Source organism: Anabrus simplex, chromosome 3 (genome assembly GCF_040414725.1).
Source record: "Anabrus simplex isolate iqAnaSimp1 chromosome 3, ASM4041472v1, whole genome shotgun sequence".
Lineage (NCBI taxonomy): Eukaryota > Metazoa > Arthropoda > Insecta > Orthoptera > Tettigoniidae > Anabrus > Anabrus simplex.
The window spans coordinates 86,854,875-86,882,163 of record NC_090267.1 but is presented as its reverse complement, the minus strand read 5'-3'; the positions used below and the strand labels follow the sequence as shown (position 1 = coordinate 86,882,163).

Sequence of the window (27,289 nt, the reverse complement as noted above, 5' to 3'; positions counted from 1 at the left end):
CTTAGTTGCTTCTTTATCAAGCCCATTCGGCTGGATCCATTCACCAAGATATTTAAATTTTTCTGGGTTACTGTAGTCACACCCTACTTCGTGAACCATGGGCAACGGCTGAGTGGCCCAGTAAGTGGTCCTGAGAGTCGGGATACATGTTGCTATGGAATGGGAGTGGGCATCTCGGACATATTCTGAGTCTTGGCCCTCCTTGTGCTCAGACGGCTAAGACCATACAATTTACCGATGGTCCATAACCCGTTAGAGGAGAGAAACTCACTTGGACTATGTGCAAGTAGGGTAGCATCCTGTTTCATGAATTTACCGAGCTCAGAACATTTTAAGCAAGCCTCGGACCTATGGGAGTAACGGAGTCCCACTCCCATTTGACAGGCGAGGGACTCCTTGGAAACGACTTGGCGAACGAAATGGAATTCGATGGGGAGCTATCAATATTAATGGGGCTTATGGAAGAAAGAAAGTAGAACTGGCTGAGTCAGCTAAGAGGATGCATCTGGATGTGCTAGAAGTAAGTGATATTCGGGTAAGGGGAGATAACGAGGAAGTGATAGGAGATTATAAAGTGTACTTGACGGGTGTTAGAAAGGGAAAGGAAGAGTCTGGGGCAGGGCTCTTTATCAGGAATACTATTGCACGCAACATAGTTTCTGTTAGGCACGTAAATGAGCGAATGGTGTGGGTAGATTTGTCAGTTGGAGGAATTAGGACAAGAATTGTGTCCATGTATTCACCATGTGAGGGTGCAGATGAGGATGAAGTTGACAAGTTTTATGAAGCATTGAGTGACATCGTGGTCAGGGTCAACAGCAAGGATAGAATAGTGCTAATGGGCGGTTTCAATGCGAGAGTTGGGAATAGAACTGAAGGATACGAAAGGGTGATTGCTAAATGTAGGGAAGATATGGAAGCTAATGGGAATGGAAAGCGTTTGCTGGACTTCTGTGCTAGTATGGGTTTAGCTGTTACGAATTCATTCTTCAAGCATAAGGCTATTCACCGCTACACATGGGAGGCTAGGGGTACCAGATCCATAATATACTATATCTTAATAGACTTTGAATTCAGGAAATCTGTTAGGAATGTACGAGTTTTTCGCGAATTTTTCGATGATACAGACCACTATCTGATCTGTAGTGAACTAAGTATATCTAGGCCTAGGGTAGATAAAGTGAAATCTGTCTGCAAACGAATAAGGGTAGAAAATCTCCAGGAGGAGGAAATTAGACAGAAGTACATGGATATGATTAGTGAGAGGTTTCGAACAGTAGACAGTAAGCAGGTTCAGGATATGGAAAGTGAATGGGTGGCATATAGGGATTCTGTAGTAGAAACAGCAAGGGAATGCCTAAGAACAACTGTGTGCAAAGATGGGAACAGGCGAACATCTTGGTGGAATTATGAAAGAGCAGCCTGAAAACGTAAAAAGAAGGCTTATCAGGAATGGCTCCAAACAAGGGCCGAGGCAGACAGGGATTTGTACGTAGATGAAAGAAACAGAGCGAAACAAATAGTTGTTGAATCCAAAAAGAAGTCGTGGGAAGATTTTGATAATAACCTGGAAAGGCTAGGTCAAGCAGCAGGGAAACCTTTCTGGACCGTAATAAAGAATCTTAGGAAGGGAGGGAAAAAGGAAATGAACAGTGTTTTGAGTAATTCAGGTGAACTCATAATAGATCCCAGGGAATCACTGGAGAGGTGGAGGGATTATTATGAACATCTTCTGAATATAAAAGGAAATCATCATGCTGGTGTTGCAAACAGCCAAGCTCATGGGGAGGGGGAAAATGATGTTGGTGAAATTATGCTTGAGGAATTGGAAAGGATGGTAAATAAACTCCATTGTCATAAGGCAGCAGGAATAGATGAAATTAGACCTGAAATGGTGAAGTATAGTGGGAAGGCAGGGATGAAATGGCTTCATAGAGTAGTAAAATTAGCGTGGAGTGTTGGTAAGGTACCTTCAGATTGGACAAAAGCACTAACTGCACCTATCTAAAAGCAAGGGAACGGGAAGGATTTCAAAAACTATCGAGGTATGTCATTGATTAGTATACCAGGCAAAGTATTCACAAGCATCTTGGAAGGGAGGGTGTGATCAGTCATTGAGAGAAAGTTGAATAAAAACCAGTGTGGTTTCAGACCACAGAGAGGCTGTCAGGATCAGATTTTCAGTATGCGCCAGGTAATTGAAAAATGCTGAGAGAGGAATAGGCAGTTGTGTTTATGTTTCGTAGATCTAGAGAAAGCATATGACAGGGTACCGAGGGAAAAGATGTTCGCCATACTGGGGGACTATGGAATTAAAGGTAGATTATTAAAATCAATCAAAGGCATTTATGTTGACAATTGGGCTTCAGTGAAAATTGATGGTAGAATGAGTTCTTGGTTCAGGGTACTTACAGGGGTTAGACAAGGCTGTAATCATTCACCTTTGCTGTTCGTAGTTTACATGGATCATCTGCAGAAAGGTATAATGGCAGGGAGGGATTCACTTAGGTAGAAATGTAGTAAGCAGTTTGGCCTATGCTGACGACTTGGTCTTAATGGCAGACTGTGCCGAAAGCCTGCAGTCTAATATCTTGGAACTTGAAAATAGGTGCAATGAGTATGGTATGAAAATTAGCCTCTCGAAGACTAAATTGATGTCAGTAGGTAAGAAATTCAACTGAATTGAATGTCAGATTGGTGATACAAAGCTGGAACAGGTTGATAATTTCAAGTATTTGGGTTGTATGTTCTCCCAGGATGGTAATATAGTAAGTGAGATTGAATCAAGGTGTAGTAAAGCTAACGCAGTGAGCTCGCAGTTGCGATTAGCAGTATTCTGTAAGAAGGAAGTCATCTCCTAGACGAAACTGTCTTTACATCGGTCTGTTTTCAGACCAACTTTGCTTTACGGGAGAGAAAGCTGGGTGGACTCAGGATATCTTATTCATAAGTTAGAATTAACAGACATGAAAGTAGCAAGAATGATTACTGGTACAAACAGGTGGGAACAATGGCAGGAGGGTACTCGGAATGAGGAGATAAAGGCTAATTTAGGAATGAACTCGATGGATGAAGCTGTACGCATAAACCGGTTTCGGTGGTGGGGTCATGTGAGGCGAATGGAGGATGATAGGTTACCTAGGAGAATAATGGACTCTGCTATGGAGGGTAAGAGAAGTCGAGGGAGACCGAGACGACGATGGTTAGACTCGGTTTCTAACGATTTAAAGATAAGAGGTTTAGAACTAAATGGGGCCACAATTCTAGTTGCAAATCGAGGATTGTGGCGACGTTTAGTAAATTCTCAGAGGCTTGCAGACTGAACGCTGGAAGGCATAACAGTCTATAATGATAATGTATGTATGTAAAACCTTTTGATTTTCCCATACTTTGTTTCCAGGTTCTTTTATTATTATTATTATTATTATTATTATTATTATTATTATTATTATTATTATTATTATTATTATTATTATTATTATTATTATTATTATTGTTGTTGTTGTTGTTGTTGTTTTTATGTCCCACTAACTACTTTGACGGTTTTCGGACACGTCGATGTACCGGAATTTCTTCCCACCGGAGTTCTGTTACGTGCCAGTAACTCTACCGTCACGAGGCTGACCTATTTTAGCAGCTTGAAATACCACCAGACTGAGCCAGGATCGAACCTCCGAAGTTCGGGTCAGATATCCAGCGCCTCAACCATCCGAGCCACTCAGACCGGCAGATAAATGAAAATGGTACTAAATCTAACCTGAATCAGTACCAATTATAAAGAAGGGAACGATGTAAATGATGTCAGTTTTATTAAGCAGCATGTAAATTGGGTCGTGTAGGAAGGTATGAGAAAAGTGAGACGAGAAATAAAAGTGCTGTGGATAAAAAAGTTAAAAATATGTAATGTAGGGTATGTAAACTGTGGGTTACTGCTATATACTGTGCTGTGGACGAGATATATGACGAAGAAGGTAGTTTTGGGAAATAAAGTTTAAAAGGAGTTCCACATTACAGTTCCATATTTCAATTTGCAGCAGCTCGGGAAAAATGACTATAAAACTGTTTTAATGCCGAGTTATTTATGCTCGGAACTTACTAATTACTGTCCAGTTATTTCCAGTCTGTTTCTTGCGGCATGAACTGTACTTGAGTGTTGAAAATAGAACTCGGTCGTTTTAGTTTTATTCAGGAGATTGTCGTCGGTGCGCCTGCATAAACTGCTATGCGATAATGTTGTAGCAGAAATACTGACCCGCAAGACATACAAATATCAAGAGCGTGAGCTCGCTCCTTAGATGACGGAATATTACCGGCCGAAGTTCTAAGCTTTTCAGCTTTTCACATAGCGGTTTTTGTAGGCGCGGTGATGTTATGAGGTTCTTCACAAATCATATACGTGCAATAAAATATATACTCGTATAATAAGCCAATGAAATGAAATGAAATGGCGTATGGCTTTTAGTGCCGGGAGTGTCCGAGGACAAGTTCGACTCGCCAGATGCAGGTCTTTTGATTTGACGCCCGTAGGCGATCTGCGCGTCGTGATGAGGATGAAATGATGATGAAGATGACACATACACCCAGCCCTGGTGCCAGCGAAATTAAACAGTTAAGGTTAAAATTCCCGACCCTACCGGGAATCAAAGCCGAGACCTCTGTGACCGAAGGCCAGCACACTATGCATTTAGCCATGGAGCCGGACAATAAGCCAATAAGACACCAGAAATACAAATAAAATTATCATCCTACACATACCAGGCTGACAAGTATTTGAATATGACATTCTTTTACCATATATTAAACAAGTGCTCTACTGCCGTCAGAGTTGATATATTCTGAATGGATAATACATTCTTATTGAAAACCGCTGACACAACTGTTACATGTTTCCACGTCGCTTGGCACATCCCAACTTTACTCTCGCTTCGTGCGCTGTATAAAACAAACAGAGACAGCTTCAATAAACGTGCCGATGTAGCTTCAACAACCTGTCAACTAGTTCAGCACTCTGTCGACAAGAAAATAAGAGCTGTGAAATGTATGTATGTATGTATGTATATTTGTAACGATTGATTGATTGATTGACTGATTGATTGTGTGATTCATATAATTGGCCCTTTAATGATGGGAGCATTTCATTGTTCCGTAAAGGAAAAGCCTACAGCGGCTGAAAATTAAATATCCACGCCGGTCTGAGTGGCTCAGACGGTCGAGGCACTGGCCTTCTGACCCCAACTTATCTCCGGCAGGACAAAATTGTGCCTCATCAGGATCTCCGAAAACTGTAACAGTAGTTAGTGGGGCGTAAAACAAATAACATTATTATTAGCATTATTTATCGTCTTTAGGATGCTTCTTCTTCTTCTTCTTAATAATCCGTTTACCGTCCAGGAATGGTTATTCCCCGGACTCAGCGAGGGATCCCAGTTCTACCTCTGTATGGGCATTGTCCTGGAGCGTGAGAATTTGGGTCGGGGGATACAACTGTGGAGGAGGGCCAGTACCTCGCCCAGGTGGCCTCACCTGCAACGCTGAACAGGGTTCTTGTGGGGGGGATGGGAAGATTGGAATGGATAGACATGGAAGAGGGAAGGGAGTGACCGTGCCCTTAAGTTAGGTACCATCCTGGCATTTGCCAAGAGGAGAAGTGGGAAATCATGGAAAATCACTTCGAGGATGACTGAGGTGGGAATCGAGCCCCCTCTAATCAGTTGACCTCCCAAGGCTGAATGGACCCCTGAATGAATCACACTAACCACTACACCACAGAGGCGGACTAAGAATGCTTAAATGGGGCTTAACATATCTAACGTGGAAGGTATTCATTAATAATTAATATATTTAATGCAGCCAAATAGCCATAACAGAGAATATAGGTTACATTGATGGGTTACATATTTGCATAATCACTTATAGACATTGTTCTTCTTGTACAGAATTCAATGTGGTACTGTTCACACGTTTTTCCACATAGTGTGCACTCACAGTCTATACTTGGGTCATGGAAGTGTTTTGATTTGCAGAGTAGGTGATGAAAACCGCGAACTGCTAATCTTGTAATGACATGTCGTAATTCAAAATTAGCTTTTGTCCACGAGTGATCTATCATTGCCCCTGTGCCACAGAAGTCTGGTTGGACTTCTTGTCTCTTCTCCGTCAGATTTGCTAGCAGTTTCTTTGATGCACCGGTGTTCGGTAGTGACATACTTGTCCTGAGATCTTCTACGAGAAATGATTCCCTTGCGAGGAGATACACAAGTCTAGATCGTGTCGTTTTTGATACACCTATCACCTTCTTTATATAGTTCGCTTTCACCTTTTCTAAGGTTGATAAGTTCCTCGTTGTTAAATGTGTCCAGAAAATTTCAATGCCATAAGTCATTATTGGAAGAATTTTTACTCTGAATAGCAACATTGCTGTCTCCAGACTAAGTGATCTAATGTCTTTTATTTCATGCATTGCCATCATTGCTTGATTTGCCTTTTCTGTGACATGTTTTGTGAAACAATATGCGCTCGATTGCAGGGTGATGCCTAAATATTTGAAGTCTGATACTATCTTTAATTTTTTATCCCAAATGAAGGTCTCTGCTGAGGCGGGTACTCTCCCTCCTTTCCTGAACACCATGGTGTCTGTTTTTGAGATGTTTATGAACAGCTTAAATATTAATTTGATTTCAACTACGGTGTGCAGGTATATTCATTTGACGTCATTTAGCCTGCCTTGCGAGTCAATGTTTTAAGTTTTCTTTATCTACCAGATGGCAGGGAAATGATGCATGGTAGTGGTAAAAAGAGGTACAACTAGGCATCCATTCTCTATTAATGCTAATCAGAAGGAAAATGGAAATGGTCCAACACTTCGAAGACTGAAGGTGTCGCCAAAAGAATGGGAAGGCGGGAAGGAGGGCGTGAAAAAGAGAGGCACATAGATTTCGCAAACTTAATACCGTCGAGGTCAGAAAAGAACAAGAATTGGCCAAGGGAGATCGGATAGGAAAGTTGAAGGTGAGATACCTTAGGCTACACAAGTAAGTAGAAGCAATGTCAGAGTCAGGTAGAGGATCCGTGATCGCCAATCAACGCTCCTAACATGAGAGATTCTGGATCCTCTTTTAGTCGCCTTTTACCTAAAGCAAGGTATGCTGTGGATGTATTCTACCGCCCTCATCCACAGGCGACAGATGGCAGAGAAACCGAAACCCGACCTTACTGCAGTGTTCCAATATAGTTTGTCAGGTAAATATATCGATTGTGTTACGACAGTTCATCAATAATAATAATAATAATAATAATAATAATAATAATAATAATAATAATAATAATAATAATAATAATGTTATTGGCTTTTACGTCCCACTGTCCGCCTCCGAACCGTTAACGGTTAGCACTATTAGCTGCTGTCCTCAGCGTCCCGGGGTTCGATTCCCAGTACTGCGAGATATTTAAGAATGGCAAGAGGGCTGGTATGTGGTTAAAATGGTAGAAGATGCAGCTTGCCTCCATTAGGCCTGTGTCGGAAAAGAGCTGCACCACATAATAATAATAATAATAATAATAATAATAATAATAATAATAATAATAATAATAATAATAATAATAATAATAATAATAATAATAATAATAATAATAATAATAATGTTATTGACTTTTACGTCCCACTGTACGCCTCCGAACCGTTAGCGGTTAGCACTATTAGCTGCCGTCCTCAGCGTCCCGGGGTTCGATTCCCGGTACTGCGAGATATTTAGGAATGGCAGGAGGGTTGGTATGTGGTTAAAATGGTAGAAGATGCAGCTTGCCTCCATTAGGGCTGTGTCGGAAAAGAGCTACACCACCTCGGGATGAAGACACGAGTACGTCCCACTAACTACTTTTACGATTTTCTGAGACGCCGAGGTGCCGGAATTTTGGCTTTGATGATATCTTTTACGTATTAATAAATCTACCTACACGAGGCTGAAGTATATGAGCACCTTCAAATACCACCGGACTGCGGCAGGATTGAACCTGCCAAGTTGGGCTTAGAAAGCCAACGCTTTACCGTGTGAGCTACTCATCTCGGCAGAGCTAATTTATATACCGAATTCGAACGACATGGACTTTTTTCTGCCTCTACGATAGAGGCCGGAACTGTAGTTACTCTGTAAAGGGAATAGTGCGTTAACAGAGCGGTTGATAGATTGTTGAGCTCACAACTGCTTGTCCACTGCAGAAGTGATGCAGTAGTACCAAGGAAGGCCACGGCTGTGGAGTCATCGATGTCGTCCAAAGTTTGGAATGTTGATCTGCCTCGAAACTAAAGAGATACGTGTCCGAGGGTTTGTGCCATTGAACCTTATTTAACGATAAAACTGCCCTTTAAATTTAATAGTTTGCGAACCTGTTGGCAATTTGCATGTGAGTAACTGCAGCACTGAGAACGGTGGTCAGGGTCCCTGTTATGTAGTTTCGGTGTTTCCCAAATTCGTACTCCCCTCATCACGAGATGTTTCGCTCTGCGCCCAGTTAGCCATCTAGTGACGAACGAGAGTACCACCTGCTATAGACTAACGGTAATTCTTAAATCCAAACCTTCACTATTAGGGAAGTCTTGCTCGTGAACAGACGAGATTTTCTTCTGAAGATGAGGAACAAAGTTCTCTGCGAAACGTTAAGAATTTCACCTTTATTGAAACGGTAAAAGCCCGAATGTTTGTTGTCATATCTATAGTTACGGGGCGTGATAGCATCATTCTAAAATACATGAGATTAGTCGAAAAACTTTTCTTCAAAATCAAATCAAATCAAATCAAATCAAATCAAATCAAATCAAATCAAATCAAATCAAATCAAATCAAATCAAATCAAATCAAATCAAATCAAATCAAATCAAATCAAATCAAATCAAATCAAATCAAATCAAATCAAATCAAATCGAATCAAATCAAATCGAATCGAATCAAATCGAATCGAATCGAATCAAATCGAATCGAATCAAATCAAATCAAATCAAATCAAATCAAATCAAATCAAATCAAATCAAATCAAATCAAATCAAATCAAATCAAATCAAATCAAATCAAATCAAATCAAATCAAATCAAATCAAATCAAATCAAATCAAATCAAATCAAATCAAATCAAATCAAATCAAATCAAATCAAATCAAATCAAATCAAATCAAATCAAATCAAATCAAATCAAATCAAATCAAATCAAATCAAATCAAATCAAATCAAATCAAATCAAATCAAATCAAAATACTTTATTTGCAAATGAGGTGTCTACCTCGGTGGCAAAATGATACACAAAAATACATTTTTCTCAACAACTAAATTTTAAATAAAAAGAGAAGAAGTCATTTCTACAATTTACAAAATTATACTCATAATATCTTCTGTAACTAACACACATAATCAACTCATATGCAGTATGTGGAATCACTTCAAAAATACTGTACAATTGCTATAAGATTTAAATGCACATTGCTTTTTTTAAACCCATTCTGGTATCTAATGTGCATGACGACCTGCTGCGAATTAACCAGAGCCCCTTTTGCCACCGCTTTTCAAAGTTCCTGACGGGCCTTCACAACTACCGTAGCGGTTCCAGGGCCCTCGATGTCCCCACTGTACTTCACCCCTACAGACAGTCCCCTACTTCACCTGTCCAGTCTCCAAAGACAAGGGGATGGAATTAATTTATTCACAAAATTTCTTTATTTACAATAATCTACACAGGTCGAATGCCCTCTAACATTTCTTTTCTCTGTTTCTGTTTATTCTATTCTTGAATATCTGTAAAGATTTTGGAAAAGGATCAAACACTTCCCCAGGTAAACTGTTCCACTCCTACACGCCCTTCCCAACGAATGAAAATTTATCCCAATCATTTCTGCTAAAATTCCTTCTAATTTTATACTTGTGATCAGCCCTGCCGATATACTTATTTTCCAACTGAAGCCTCTCACGGATTTACCCCCAAGCTTCCTCTCCTGTAAATGCTCTATCTAGACCTACAATATAGTATTTTACAATAGACAGGGGATACCGTGGACGTAATCTGCCACCACCAACCACAGGGATTTGAAGACTCTATATCAGTATTGAAAGCTGAGTTTAAAAATTACTGAATTGGTTTGAAGCTATTAGAAGTATTGTTGTCTTTACTGTTTATAATGGTATGGAGGGCAGCACAAGGAACTCAAGAAGGTACAAGAATGGACACAATAATATTGTTCATGGAATTATGATTGAAGCAAAGGTGAGTCCTAGGACAGGCTGATGCAGTATATGCTTGTTGATATATTTTATTGGGAACAAGCAATTTTCAAAGTGGGTGAATAATTAAGACAAGTATTGTGAAGAGCTTATTATCAACATGGCGGCATTACTTCACACCTGATACACAAATGCTCTGACAAATGTAAGGTATATATACATTACTCACCTCGGGGCTGATGTCGGTTACATTTGCGCTGGACACGAATTCCCTCAGGAAGCCATCTAGCTCAGTGCCTTCTATATAGCCATTCCCTGCGCAACAAAAAGAAGACAGGAGTTCAGAGAGAATCGTACCCAAGAGATTGAGCAGAGAAAATAAAGAATTCTGAAAGAAATAGCGATGTTACAGATATACAGTCGTATCTCCAGCAATATAGCCGACCAATCATCTCTCTCTTTCTTCGACCTTTTCTTAGAATCACTTCATCGTGTTTGCCATCATCAATATCCCTATAAGTTTCGTGAAATAATTTATTGATTACGTTCGGCTCTATTAGCGTAATGACCTTTGGTCACAGGGGTCCCGGGTTCAATTCCCGGCAGGGTCGGGAATTTTAACCATAATTAGTTAGTTCTTGGTTAATTCCCCTGGCATGGGGACTGGGTGTGTGGGTCGTACTCATCATCATTTCAACCACATCACGACGCGCAGGTCGCCTAGGGGAGTCAAATCAAAAGACCTGCACCGGTGAGCCGAAGTCCTCGGATACATCCCGGCACCAAAAGGCATACGCCATTTCATTTTATTTCATTTATTGATTATCAAAGATGTTAGTTATTTATATTTTAAAACGATGCTAAAGGTTATAATACTGCAAGTGAAATTAACTTGTGACATAGAGAAATACATTTCATTTCCGTCTGCCTGGAATTGCAGGTTGCCGTGAGGATCTAGAATACCAAATTATGTGGCACATAGTGTTAATACAATATAAAATTGCTATCTGAAATAGGATAATCTTAAACGTTAATAACTTTTACTGACGAGGGAAGTATTTGTCATCGAACGTTCCGAAATGAATGAAAATTGGCAGGAAGGCTCAAATATGATCGTTGGAAACGTCTGTAGGATACTCTTTCGCATTTAATCAAACGGACTTAAAGTTGCTGCGGTTGTAAAAGTTCTAAATCACATCGCCGTTGTGCAAAAAAACAAACAAAAAAAAAACAAAACAAAAAAAAAACAAAACAAAAAAACACCTATATGAAATAGTTTAGCTTAGAACTTTGGCCAGTAAGTTTCTGTCTTCTTTCTTTTTTCTTTCTTTCTTTCTTAATTCGTTTATCGCCCAGGGTTAGCTTTTCTCTCGATATCGGCGAGGAATCCAACCTCTACCACCTCAAGAGCAGTGTCCTGGAGCGTGAGAATTTGGATCGGAGTGGAGGACCAGTACCTCGCTCAGGCTGCCTCACCTGCTAGGCTGAACACAGGCTTTGTGAGGTGATGGAAATTTGGGAATGATAGACAAGGAATAGGGAAGGAACCGGCCCTGACCTTAAGATACCATCCCGGTATTTGCCTAGAGGAGAAGTGGGAAACCACGGAAAGCCACTTAGAGGGTGGCTGAGGTGAGAATGGAACCCCCTCTACTCAGTTGACCTCTCAATGCTGAGTTACAGCCCTCGTACCACTTTTAAAATTTCGCGGAAAAGTTGGAAATCGAACCCGGGTCTCCGGGAGTGGTAGCTGATCACACTAACCATTATACCACAGAGGCGGCTAAGTATCAGTATTGTGCAAATATTGTCAAGGATTTCTTGCTCTTCATAATGTATGTGACTGGGCGAGTTGGTCATGCGGTTAGGGGCACGGAGCTGTGAGTTTGCATCCAGGGGGTAGTGGGTTCGAATCCCAGTGTCGGCATTCCTGAAGATGGTTTCCCGTGGTTTCAAATTTTCAATCCAGGAAAATGCTAGGGCTGTACCTTAATTAAGGCCACAGCTGCTTCCTTCCCGCTCCTTGCCCTTTTCTATCCCATCGTCGCCATAAGACGTATCTGTGTCGGCGTGATCTAAAGCCAATAGCAGTATTTCTCCAAATATATTATCACATGGCTGTTTTCGCAGGCGGAAGAACGATATTTAATGTTCTCCGAGATCATAAGTTAGGTACCATCCCGACATTTAACTGGATGAGAAGTAAGAAACCACGGAAAACCACTTCGAGGATGGCTGAGTTGGGAATCGAACCCCCCTTTACTCAGTTGACCTCCCAATCAGCCTGCGAGATTAAATTGAGGAGCTATTTGACGATGAGATGGTGACTCTGGTCTATAAAACCAAGAACGACGACCGAGAGGATTCGTCGCACTGAGCAAGTTCGCGTCGTAATCTGTAGGACTTCGGGCTGAGCAGTTGTCGCTTAGTACGCCAAGGCCCATTAGGGTTGTAGTGCCATGGGGGTATGCTTTTTGTTTTAGGTACTTTGTTTAGACACTAATAAACCGTAGGCCTGTTATAAGTCATGCTAAGCTTAAAATTAAGTATCTATCAAATTCTTACTTAGAACACGGAGAGCACCGAGTGAGTTAGCCATGCATTTAAGGTCAAGAAGCCGTGAGCTTGCGTTCGGGAGATAGTGGGTTCGAACCCCACTGTCGAGAGCCCTGAAGATGGTTTTCCGTGGTTTCCCATTTTTACACCAGCCAAATGCAGGGGTTGTACCTTAACTAAGACAACGGCCACTTCCGTCCCACTCCTAGCTCTTTCCTATTCCATCGTTGCCAGAAGACCTATCTGTATGTGCACGTTGTAAAGAAAAATTTTAATTTAAAAAATATATTATAGGAAGGTGTCAAAATGGAGTCCCTGCAAAATCTTTAAAAAATTTAAATATATATAAACATGTCTACCATTTTTTATTCCTTGTCAGTTGACACACTACTATTGAGGACATTCGTTTCTAAGTTTGGTATCGGAAAGAACATGAGCCGAGTATATGACCGTTAGAGCGTTGGTCATACGGATACGTAATTCAAAAAAAATTACGTCAATATCTCGGACCGTTTTCGTTTTATTAGCTGCTGAAAATAGCCAATCAGATCGCTTCGCGGGTGAATTCAAATGGGCTTCATGAGGCGGTGCACGTGGCTTGTTCGGGCTTGAGAGTAATGCCGAGAAATGAGCATCAAACACTAACGCACCGTTAATTTCAGCAATGTCACCGTAGCCTGCTTGCTGTGGGCCAAACTTATCAGCAGGGAGGTCCTTGTTCAAGTCCCTCCCTTGCAGAAGTTTATTTCTTCTATTGGCGCTCTCAAGCTAGTGAGAAGCCACGTACGGATTTAAGAACACCACCACGCACAGCCCATCTGAATTTGCCCGCGAAGCGATCTGATTGGCTAACTTCTGCAGCTGTTAAAATAACAAGGGCGCGAGGTATCTGATTATTTTTTGCAATTATTTATCAGTATGACCAATCCTCTAACGCTCATATACCCGGTTCACGTTGTTTCCGAACGCTGACGTTATCTGTGTAAGGATGACATTGCAGGAGGTGTTGCGAGATACGTTCAAAGTTCAAAGTTAAATCTGACACAAGAAACTCTGCCTGTACATAGAAACGAGAGCACAATGCAAGTACGTACAGTGGAATGGCTCTAAAATCGTGTCAATTCTTCCATTATTTGGCATCAGAGCAATACCTGACGCGTGTGATCTACGAGTGATCTTGTAGAGGTAAAAGATAAATTAACTCTATCCTACCAGCTATGTATCCGTGACTATAGGAGAGAAGAGTATTTATTCATTCATGAATGCATGAATACAATCCAATCATGAAATTCGTTCGTTCATTCATTCATTCATTCATTCATTCATTCATTAATTCATTCATAATATCTATTGTAAGAGGTCTCTCCGTGACTGGGAAGGAGACCGATTTTTATGCATGACTTCAGTTCATTAATTAATTAATTAATTAATTAATTAATTCATTCATTCATGCATTCATCCACATGAAATGTTCTCACCTTATCTGCTGGAGTTCCGTAGATGTAAGCTGAGAGCATTCAGTTAATTCAATCATTCATTCAATAATGACTGCTCTCTCTCTCTCTCTCTAGTTGGTGGTTATCCGTGATTGGGAGAGAGGAGTGTTCATGCACTCATGCATGCATGAATACAATCCAATCAGGCAATTCATTCGTTCATTCATTCATTCATTCATTTATTAATATAGTCATTCACTTAATTCATGATGTCTAATGCAGGCTACGGATAACTGTGTTCAGACTAATACAAATTAACAAAGGTAAGGTATATGTTACTCTAGACTGTATAACAATGTAAACGTCCAGGGAAAAATAAATAAAAAAGGAACTACAGTTTAGATATTGGGTGTGAATGGTGATTAAGAAGGAAAAGATTCCACTTTTTGGTCATATTAAACTGAGATAGCCATTGTGCAGCTTATACACAGCCACATCAGAAAATGGAAAGAATCAACGAATTTCTATGGCGCTATTGGAGGTTGAAGTTCAGAGTGAGTTTCGAAAGAACTTAAACTCAGCTTGTAACCAATTTGCTTTTGTAATGCTAGGAGAATATGATAAAATTACCATAGAGGCAAAATACGAAAATCCCTTTGTGTTCACACAGTACTAAATGAAGAAATTAAGGACAAAAAAAAGTGGCCAGCTCATGTTAAATAAGCAAGTACAAACATCTGACTTTTAAAATAGAGGAACCAGGGTATGTTACAATGGAATCTTTTCCTTTTAAATGTCACCCATTCAATCATAATATTTAAGGTAGTCGGAGATACATTAGTTGTAACAAAAAAATCACGCATGTATCAAAAATAATTTGGCTATCCGGAACAAGTGGTTGGGAGTATTATACCAGCTATACGCATTAATGTACAACAGCATTTCAGTGTTGACAACCTAATTATAGTGACTTATACCGACTTCTTTACTGTTTTCACCTTTTATTTATATTTATCATATGAGGCTTAGTGCCGGAAATGTCCGAGGACATGTTCGGTTCGTTGGTGAAAGTGTTTCTGTATGACTCCCATAGATGACCTGCACATCTGGATGTGGGATGATAATGATGAGAGAGTGAAACCCGGTGTTGGCACACTGCCTACTCCTGTCGAACAACACCAGGGTTCTAAACAAGGCTTTACTTCCCCATCCGACGGATGAATCAGCGGCCACAGCGTCGTATGCTCTCATTGCATATGAACACTGCGGAAATGTTCGGAAATGAATCCAGGATTTGTTTTTGCTATTTGCTTTACGTCGCACCGACACATATAGGCCTTATGGCGACGATGGGTAGGAAAGGCTTAGGAGTGGGAAGGAAGCGATCTTGGCCTTAATTAAGGTACTTAAAGTACTTAAGGTAAGGTAATTAAGGTACAGCCTGGTGTGAAAATGGGAAACCACGGAAAAACATCTTCAGGGCTGCCGACAGTGGGGGTTCGAACCCAATATCTCCCGGATGCAAGCTCACAGCTGCGCGACCTTAACCGCACGGCTAACTCGCCTGGTAATCCAGGGTTTTGGCAAGCAATTTAGTGAATCGATTCTGTATTTGCTAGTGGCTTTACGTCGTACCCACACACATAGGTCTTATGGCGACGAACGGATAGGAAAGGCCTAGGACTTGCAAGGAAGCGGCCGTGGACTTAATTAAGATACAGCCCCAGCATTTGCCTGGTGTGAAAATGGGAAATCACGGAAAACCATCTCCAGGGCTGCTGACAGTGGGATTCGAACCCACTGTCTCCTGGATGCAAGATCACAGCCGCGTGCCCCCAAATCGCCGATTCGATTTTTTTATACCACCGCCTCTCCTACCTTGCTGACTAACATTCTGATGGCGAAAAATGCTTTCCACCAGCAGGACTCATACAGGATAACCGCCGTATAGATCTGACACCTAAATGATCATGCCCACCAGTGGGCTTACAGTTTTAACGTGACGTCTCAGTCCACAGGCCAGCGAGAAATGATGGTATCATCTCCGAGCCCGAGGTGATGGCATCACAATAGTTACCCTTTGACCATAAGGGACAAATTTATAAGGATTACCCCTGACAGCATTGTACCATTGTGATAGATTTAGGATAGTTAGAGAAGAAGTTACATGGTGATCGAAATTCTGAAAATTACCAAATCTATTGAAACTAATGCTCGGACTATACATGGTGACACCAAATGCACGGCCAAACTAATTCTTGGACTATACATGGTGTCACAATAATGTATGGGCATGCTTTCAGGACACATTCCTCACACGTACAAGAAAAAATACGTTATATGGACATTGGTCAGGAAACGCTTTATTTCCATGTTAGAAGTCATTTTCTACAACTTTACACAGTACATTAATCATGGGAAACTCTTAAGAACGGAACGCCAGCATACAACATGAAACTCTTTCTAACGGGATATATTCGTTGACATATGTGTCAACCCGCCGTCGCAATGAATCCCGGATGCGCTAATGTCAATGCGACTGGGGGTTGATACTGAAGGCGAAGTGGCAGCCCTAAAGATGGCTTTTCCTGGTTTCCCATTTCCGCATCAGGCAAATGCTTAGACTGTACCTTAATGAAGGCCACGGTCGCTTCCTTCTCACTCCTAGGCCATTCCTATCCCGTCGTCATCATAAGACCTATCTGTGATGGTGCGACGTAAAGAAAAAATGAAAGGAAGGGAGTGATCGACCTAGGACAAAGTGCTTGAAAGACATCAACAAGAGAACAGGATATGGAATTTGCACGATACTGAAACGAACGGCACAAGATAGAGAATAATGGTTGCAACAACAAGTCATACATAGCCTTTGGAGCATAAGTAATAAACCTGCGGATCAAAATATACCACACAATGCTCACTCGGTTAATCCCGTTTCTGATACGGGGTCGGTTATGTGGTAAGATGAAATTATATGGCATATTACCTGACACCAACCTCCGTTGGAGTTAATGAATATGAGATGAATGATGATGATGAATTAAATTACGTAAGGTGGTGGAAGGAATCCGTTTTGGCCTATGAATAGGAACTGCCCTGGAATTTGCCTGGAACTGAAAAAAAGGAAACAACAGGGAACTATTCTCATGACAGCCGATTGGAGTTAAAACCCACTTGTCTCCCGAATGCAGGTGGACACATTGAGGAGAATATTCGTTTATAGGAAGAGGAGTTAGGGATTGCAATAATTTACCATGGGAGATGTTCGATAAATTTTCAAATTCTTTGAAAATTTTACTGAAAAATAGGTAAACAATTGATAGGGAATCTGCCACCTGGGCGTTTGCCCTAATGCAGATCAATGATGACTGATTAAGCTTGGTGCGTTAACACGTGCGGCCACTCCATTCGCTATGTACGATGATGAATTCAGGGACAAATTTCTTGCTGCTTCTGAACGAAATAGTGGATCCCGGCCATTAGAAAGAAAACTAACCACGGTTATGAAGCGTAATGAAAAATCGAAACATTTCGAAGATTTTTGTTTTGTTTTGGAATTTGCTTTATGTCGCACCGATACAGATAGGCCTTATGGCGACGATGGGATAGTAAAGGAGTGGGAAGGAAGCGGCTGTGGCCCAGCATTTGCCTGGTGTGAAAATGGTAGAGCACGGAAAACCATCTTCAGGGCTGCCGTCATTGGGGTTCGAACCCACTATCTCCCGGACGCAACTTCACAGCTGCGCGCCCCTAACCGCACAGACAACTTACCCGGTACATTTCGAAGATGAATGTCCGGAAAGAGAATGAGATTCAAAAATCACTTGAATACGAATTACACCTATCAGATATTCTGTTCTTATTTGAACTTAATATCGATTTATTATTGTATCGACAATAAGCTTATTCAAATTCGAGAGGGCAGCAAAGGAATTTAAAGAAACAAAGCAAAAGCAGTAGGACTTATTACACTGATCATGCGACACGCTACTCCTCTGGCGGCGGCGGCGATGGTGATAGTTACTGTAATTTTTGTTTACAGTTTGCTTTACGTCGCGCCGACAGGTCTAATAATGTTATTTACCTTACGTCCCACTAACTACTTTTTCAGTCTTTGGAGACGCCGAGGTGCCGGGATTATTTCCCGCAGGAGTTTTCTAGTTGCTAGTAAATCTACCGACATGAGGCTGACGTGCAATCGAACCTTGATATCTCGAACTTCCATTGCTCGAATTTTCAGTATCAATCAATCAATCAATCAATCAATCAATCAATCAATCAATCAATCAATCAATCAATCAATCAATCAATCAATCAATCAATCAATCAATCAATCAATCAATCAATCAATCAATCAATCAATCAATCAATCAATCAATCAATCAATCAATCAATCAATCAATCAATCAATCAATCAATCAATCAATCAATCAATCAATCAATCAATCAATCAATCAATCAATCAATCAATCAATCAATCAATCAATCAATCAATCAATCAATCAAGCAATCAATCAATCAATCAATCAATCAATACTGACCTGCATTTAGGGCAGTTGCCCAGGTGGCAGATTCCCTATCTGTTGTTTTCCTAGCCTTTTCTTAAATGTTCGCAAAGAACTTGGAAAATTATTGAACATTCCCCTTGATAAGTTATTCCAATCCCTAACTCCCCTTCCTATAAACGAATATTTGCCCCAATTTGTCTTCTTGAATTCCAACTTTATCTTCATATTTTGATCTTTCCTACTTTTGAAGACACCACTCAAACTTATTCGTCTACTGATGTCCTGCCACGCCATCTCACCGCTGACAGCTCGGAACATACCACTTAGTCGAGCAGCTCGTCTTCTTTCTCTCAATTCATCCCAGCCCAAACTTTGCAACATTTTTGTAACGCTACTCTTTTGTCGGAAATCACCCAGAACAAATCGAGCTGCTTTTCTTTGGATTTTTTCCAGTTCTTGAATCAAGTAATCCTGGTGAGGGTCCCATACACTGGAACCATACTCTACTGGGGTCTTACCAGAGAATTATATGCCCTCTCCTTTACATCCTTTCTACAACCCCTAAATACCCTCATAACCATGTGCAGAGATCTGTACCCTTTATTAACAATCATATTTATGTGAATACCCCAATTAAGGTCTTTGCTTATATTAACACCTAGGTACCGGTACTTACAATGATCCCCCAAGGGAACTTTCACCCCTGACTTTTAACCCCGTTTATCATCATACCATTGCCCACCGTCCATCTCACAACACTATCGGGGTCACCCTGCAGCCGCTCACAATCTTGTAAATTATTTATTACTCTGTATTACTCTGCAAACAGCCTTACCTCTGATTCCACTTCTTTACACATATCATTGATATATATAAGAAAACATAAAGTACCTCGAAATATTTTCCTGCCCTATTCTTCACGTGTATGTATTTCTCTATTACTCGAAACTCTATAACACGAATTCCTCCATTTCTCCGTAGAACCCCTCAAAAATATTCTTTACCCGGAATTTTGTACAATATTAACATTGCAATACAGCATTCAAGGTTTGAGTGTTATTGTTCCCTAAGGTATTACAGTAGGCTATATCTTCCTATCAGACTTCGGTATATTTATATTGCAGCTTATTTGTCCACTCTAGATGCGTTGACCACAGGCATTTCAAGCTGTTTGAGTCCTCTCCTAGACCAGGCGTTAAGTGCACTGATTATTTTTCGATCCCACGGTCAATCGAGTGTAAATATTTTTCTTCTTCTTCTTTATCTGTTTACCCTCCGGGGTAGGTTATTCCCTCGGCTCAGCGAAGGCCCACCTCTAGTGCTTCAAGGGCAGTGTCCTGGAGCTTGAGACTCTGGATTGCCATAAAACTGGGGAGGATGACCAGTACCTTGCCCAAGGGGCCTCACCTGCTTGCTGAACAGGGGCCTTGTGGGGGGATGGGAAGTTTGGAAGGGATAGACAAGGAAGACGGAAGGAAGTGGCCGTGGCCTGAAGTTAGGTACCATCCCTCATTTGCCCGGAGGAGAAGTGGCAAACCACGGAAAACCATTTCGAGGATGGCTAAGGTGGGAATCGAACCCACCTCTACTCAGTTGACCTCCCGAGGCTGAGTGGAGCCCATTCCAGCTCTCGTACCGGTTTTCAAATTTCGTGGCAGAGCCGGGAATCGAATGCGGGCCTCCGGGGGTGGCAGCTAATCACACTAACCACTACACCACAGAGGTGGACGTGTAAATGTTTTTACAGCAATAAATGTTGTTGAAGCCTGTGTGGAAGAAAAGAATCTTGAGGGTGAAAAACGGAAGAAACCAACGGATAGATGCCAAGTTGTTAACGGAGGTATGTTTCAAGTTCTCCTATTCTGTCTTCAAAGATTTCAAGTGTTGTAGATAAGATGACAAAATAGTTCGAGTTTGTTTTGTGTATGATTAAATAAGACTTATGACAGTATCAAGTCGTTGCTCCACGTGAGTCGATTACGTCCAATCTTCAAAGAGGGAAATTCGCTATATCTCGAAATTTCTATAACTCGAAATAAAATTTAGCTCCCTCGGTTTGACTGTATTTGAGCACCTTCAAATAACGCCGGACTGAGCCAGGTTCGAACCTTCCAAGTTGGGGTCAGAAGGACGGCGCCTCAACGGGTAAGCCACTCAGTCCGACACAGATAGGTGTTATGGCGACCACGGGAGAGGACACGGGTGGAGTGGAAAGGAAGCGACCGTGACCTTGATTAAGGAAACCACGGAAAACCATTTTAAGGGCTACCAACATCCACTATCTCCCGAAAGCAAGCTGAATGCTACGCGGCCCAAACCGCGCTACCACTTGCCGGGTAATTATTGTTTTAAAGGAGAGAACACTGACATCATTATCGCCTTTGAACATTAATAGGAGGAGGGAAGGGAAGAATTCCGACCCTTAAAAGAATTAGAATATTGACAACTGAAGAAGGGAAGATCCAGGACGGATATGAAAATGAAAGACTGCTCTAGTTGGCCAAGTGAGATTGGTCAGGATAGATGAAATTGAGTAGCCCGGCGGAAGATAATTACAAGCAATATGCTGATTCAGCAAAGACCCCGTGTTACCCACCCCACACTACCAATTTGAGAGAGCTTTTTTTTTTTGTTTTAGGGAGGGTGAGGGGTGGGGCGGGGGTGGGTAGAGACAAGCATCCACAGCATTGTTCTGTATTAGGTTGAGCGTTTGGTCCCGATAAATCTGCTGCCTGAACAGTTTGATATACGACGATACGAGCAGTTTTAATGTAGTGGAAATGCCTTTTGGTTCAATATTCTTAATTATGTGGTGGACATTTACGAAAAGGTTACATAATATCTATAGCACTCAGATTATCTTGAAAATTCGGCAGTGGATTGCATTTTAGATCTATCACAATAAACACTACCGTGGCTGATAAGTTAATATCAATCTCTGAGTTGCAGTGAGTCAGTTCTGTAATGTTTGATGGTAAGATTTGTAGAATGTGCTCACATATAATTCTTTCTTTCTTTCTTTCTTTCTTTCTTAATCTGTTTATTGTCCAGGGTTGGCTTTTCCCTCGGACTGAGCGAGGGATTCCACCTCTACCGCCCAGTGTCCTGGAGCTTCAGACATCGGGTCGGGGGATACAACTGGGGAGAATGACCAGTACCTCGCCCAGGCGGCCTCACCTGCTACACTGAACAGGGGCCTTAGTGAGAATGAGAAGATTGGAAGGGATAGACAGGAAGAGGGAAGGAAGCGGCCATGGCCTTAAGTTAGGTACCATCCCGGCATTTGCCTAGAGGAGAAGTGGAAAACCACAGAAAACCACTTCCAGGATGGCTGAGGTACGAATCGAACCCACCTCTACTCAATTGACCTCCCGAGGCTGAGTGGACCCCGTTCCAGCCCTCGTACCATTTTTCAAATTTTGTGGCAGAGCCGAGAATCGAACCCGGGCGTTCGGGGTGGCAGCTAATCACACTAACCACTACACCACAGAGGCGGACGCTCATACGATAGTATATTTAACGTTCCACTAACTGTTATCAGTTTTAAGAGATGCTCGAGATTTTTTCTTTTACAATGTGCTTTACCGATACAGATAGGTCTTATGACGGCGATGGGAGAGGAAAGTGCTACAAGAGGGAAGGAAGCGGTCGTGGCCTTAATTAAGGTACAGCCCCAGCATTTGCCTGTTATGAAAATGGGAAACCATGGACCTATCTTCAAGGCTGCGGGGTGTGGGGTTCGAACCCACTATCTCCCGGATGCAAGTTCACAGCTGCGCGCTCGTAACCGCACGGTCAACTCGCCCGATATGTTTGAGGGATCCCTTGAAACAGGGAATTTTTGGTGTTCCAGTAAATCTATTGCTTCCAGTTTCTCACATTTAAGCACTTTCAAACGGCTACTCAGCTACGGCTGAGATCTCGGAAGAGCTTCGTGAGGACATCTGAGGTCCTTACTGTCTCAGCAGAGAAGGCGAGATCGGAGCTTTGGAAGAAGAAGAGCCCTCACCTCTGCGGATGGATGCCAGCTGCAGAATAGTTACCGCCTGGATATAGTAAAAGCTGGCTTGTGTGGAACTCCGTGAACAGACTACGATCAGGAATGGGAAGATCCAGGGTAACTTAAAGAAATGGGGGTTCAGCACAAGTGATAAAAGAAAAATGAAATGGCGTATGACTTTTAGTGCATGTTCAGCTCGCCAGGTGCAGGTCTTTTAATTTGACGCCTGTAGGTGACCTACGCGTCGTGATGAGGATGAAATGATGATGAAGACGACACATACACCCAGCCCCCGTGCCAGCGAAATTAACCAATGATGGGTAAAATTCCCGACCCTGCCAGGAATCGAACCCGAGACCGCTGTGATAAAAAGCCAGTATGCTAGGCATTTTACCATGGAGCCCGACAGCATAAGTGATATAAGATATGAATGTGGACAAGAAGGATCCACGAGCCATATGCTTCAGTGCCCTCTGTGCCCAACATCTTGCACAGAGGATGATCCCTTACAAGCCACTCAGAGTGCAGTGGACATTGCAAAATAATGGGCATGTGTAATATGATCTCACATGTTATGTTTTTATACTTCAAACCGACTTGTACACGCATGCACAGAAATGGTGTCCCGACATAGACAATCGGTACTGAAGAGGAGAGGAGGGAATGAAGGGGTTGTGTTGAAGCCCACTCTAGTACGGAAAAGGAGGGGAAGGGAGTGAACGGGTAGTGCTGAAGGCGCAGTGTGTGTGTATTGCTATACTTCCTCCACTGTGTCCATTTCAATCACAACAGTCTTGTAGCGGGCTGTCTACTTGCCACAATGCGTTAAGAGAAGAGGTGGAGGACGTCATGTTCTGTGTATACAAGGACACCATTTCTGTGCATGCGTGTACATTGACTGTAAATTTGTATGTTTTCGACTCGAGTATGCTATTATAATACCTCTATCAAGTACAGCATTCAGTCAGTCTCTCAGAAATGAAGCTACATGAAATGGACGAATATATTTTATTGTAATATGAATAATTTTCTGCCGCCTCTGTGGTGTAGTGGTTAGTGTGATGGCTGCCATCCCCGGACGCCGGGATTCGATTTCCGGCTCTGCTACGAAATTTTAAAAGTGGTACGGGGGATGGGACGGGGTCCACTCAGCCTCGTGAGGTCAACTGACAAGTGAGTAGAGGTACGTTCGATTCCCACCTCAACCATCCTGAAAGTGGTTTTCCGTGGTTTCCCACTTCTCCTCCAGAAAAATGCCAGGATGGTACCTAACTTAAGGCCACGACAGCTTCCTTCCCTCTTCCTTGTCTATCACTCACAATCTTCCCATCCCCCCACAATGCCCCTGTCCAGCATAACAGGTGAGGCCACCTGGGTGAGGTACTAGTCATCCTCCCCAGTTGTATCCCCCGACCCAGAGTCTGATGCACCAGGACACTGTCCTTGAGGTGGTAGAGGTGGGATCCCTCGCTGAGTCCGAGGGAAAAAGCGACCCTGGAGGGTAAACGGATAAAGAATAATAATAATAAGAAGAAGAAGATTAATCACTTTCTTCTTAACTTATGTTTATCTTATACAGATGGTAACACGAGTTCTTGTTGTTGTTAATGATGATGATGGCATTATTGTTTCAACGAACGTAACATCTAGGTCATAGGTCTGGAGCGCTAGAATTGTGTATACAATTTTAACTTAATTGGTTTTCTTTACTGTATATGCAGAAAGTTGGTAATGAAATATCCGGTATCCACCCGACATATAAACATTCCATTGGACACGAGACGTGAAACAGACCGGCAGAGCAATGCTGTGGAATATAAAAGCGTGAGGCGTTTCTTTACGTACGTCTGTTCGATGTTTGTTTGTTCAGCCGCACCTGGCTAGTTTAAGAAGTAGCACAAATTCCATACGGCTCAGCGCGGTCACCAGACTAGCTTGAAAGTACACGTGCATAACTGCCCATTGATGTACCTTCCCGACACCAGAAACTGTGTAATATGACCAAAATGTTACGATAAATAAATAAATGTATAAACTACATGAGATAGAAGACGTATGGTAACAGAATTTTACCTGAAAGGTCTGTCAGCCTCAATGCTGGTGTTCAATGTTCTCCTATTATCACACCAGACAATTGTTTTACTTCCCAGGCATAGTTCTGTTACCATACGTTTGATCTTTTAGACAGTTAGTATATTTATTTATTGAAACTTATTAAAACAATAGGGATAGATAGTGAAGATCTTACATTTATCAAAAAGTTGTATGAACATCAAGAAGCTTGCGTAAGAATTGGAAACTCCGAGACTGCACTATTAGGATCAAACAGGGAGTACGGCAAGGATGTGTATTATCTCCCCTTCTGTTTAATCTGTACTCTGAGCAGATCTTCGGAGCTGCTCTTCAAGAAGTGGAGGATGGAGTACAGGCTAACGGTAGGTTGATCAACAATCTGAGGTATGCAGATGGCATTGCCATCTTGGCTGAGCCGGGCTGAGTGGCTCAGACGGTTGAGGCACTCGCCTTCTGACCCCAACTTGGCAGGTTCGATCCTGGCTCAGTACGGTGGTATTTGAAGGTGCTCAAATACGTTAACCTCGTGTCAGTAGATTTACTGGCACGTAGAAAGAACTCCTGCGGGACTAAATACCGGCACCTCGGCGTCTCTGAAAACCGTAAAAGTAGTAGTTATTACGACGTAAAGCAAATAACGTTATTCATTTTGGCTGAGAGTACCGAAGGTCTTCAGCATCTGGTAGACAGAATCGTAGCAGAAGGGGATAAACGTGGTCTCAAAATTAATACCGATGTGATGTAACACGCACATTCTTATGGCCATTTATGTGAACCAGTTGAACAAGTACGGAAGTTTAAGGACCTTGGCAGCTGGATTACTCCCTGATTTAGAGATCCGCGTACGAATAGAAATGGCTCGTACTAGCTTTCTGAAAATGAGGAATCTACTGTGTGACAGAAGCCTCAGCTTGGCGACAGGCCACAACTTCATCAGATGTCATGTATATTCAGTGCTTCTGAACGGCGCTGAAACCTGGAATCTGAAATGTAACACCATAAAGAGAATAAATGCCTTCGAGATGTAGGTGCTACGTGTCTCGTGGACTGACCACGTCTCCAATGCTGTCGTACTCAGGTGCATGAGGAGGGAACGAATATTGATGTGCACCATCAAGAAAAAAAAGTCAGCCTGCCTTGGGCATGTTATGAGGAATGAAATGTACAACCTACTTAAACTGATCATGCAGAGTAAAATTGACGGACGTAGCAGTCGCGAAGTAAACACTTTTAGCTGAGTAACGTATGGGATTGGACAGGACTAGATTCCAGTAGACCGATGAGGACAGCCGAACATCGTACAGACTTCGCTGTGATTGTGGCCAACCTTCAGTAAAGGAGAAGGCACTACAAAAAGAAGTTTCGGTAGACCGAAGAACCTACTAGTTAGAAATTGACAGAGTAGAAACTGAAATGGGATGGCTTCAGATATCATAAAATATGAGCAAGAGTAAGTAATAATAAAACCCCCCCCACAAAATATAGATATACATGAACAATTTTATTTACACAGTTTACATGCATTTTTACAATCAGCTCTGTTAACCTAACTAAATTATCTGAAACTAAAATTAATGAAAGAAAGAAATTATAATTAGAAGGAAAATGGGAAGAGAACCTAAAAATGGCATTCCAAATATGTAGCAAGATAGGTTCTTCTATGAAACCCACCTCGTAGTGGATAATCCTTTCTTTAGCTTATAAACTCTCATATGGTTTTATTTGGAAAGTTGTCCGTCTCGTTGGCTGAACGGTCAGCGTACTGGCCTTCGGTTCAGAGGGTCCCGGATTCGATTCCCGGCCGGATCGGGAATTTTAACCTTAATTGGTTAATTCCCATGGCATGGGGCCTGGGTGTATGTGTTGTCTTCATCATTATTTCATTACGACGCGCAGGTCGCCTACGGGTGTAAAATAGAAAGACCTGCACCCGGCGAGCCGAACCCGTCCTGGGATGTCCCGGCACTAAAAGCCATACGACATTTCAGTTCATTTGGAAAGTTCAGAACTCGCGTGTAAAAACAGTTTGAACAGATCTTACTGCTGACAGTATGATCTAGGACGAGGAAAGCGTGGCAAGTGATGGTAACTCGTTGTGAATCAGTCTATACAGAAGACGTGCTCGGATAAAAATGATTAAAATGTTCCTTCTCCATGAATTAACCTACAGAAACTATACACTCTTTTAAGGTACTCTGATCTTAAATCCGTGGAGATATTGAACACAATTCTTTTCCCTGTACACTGTGGTATTGCACTGAACGTAAATTAATTCATGCAAAGTACCGAACGAGTTGCGCCGTACGGTACATGTAGCTGTAAGCTTACCCACTATCGAGAGCCTCGCAAATTGTGTTCCATGCTCTCCTATTTTCATACCAGATAAATGCTTGGGCTATATCTTAATTCCTAGTCCTTTCCCATAGTTGCCGAAAACCTACCTGTATCAATGCGACGCTGAATTACAAGTAAGAAAAGAGAAATATATCCCAATTCGTGCCTAACACCCTTTCCG

At 41.9% G+C, this 27,289-nt stretch overlaps 1 protein-coding gene across 1 annotated transcript in view; it reads right to left on the bottom strand.

Annotated features, from left to right (window-relative positions):
• Nucleotides 1–27,289, bottom strand: part of Cbp53E (Calbindin 53E) — a 427,296-nt gene that overhangs the window by 257,321 nt on the left and 142,686 nt on the right. The window contains exon 2 of the mRNA XM_067142613.2: nucleotides 10,431–10,516. Within this exon, the coding sequence (XP_066998714.1) occupies nucleotides 10,431–10,516 (86 nt within the window). The remainder of the gene's footprint in view (nucleotides 1–10,430; nucleotides 10,517–27,289) is intronic.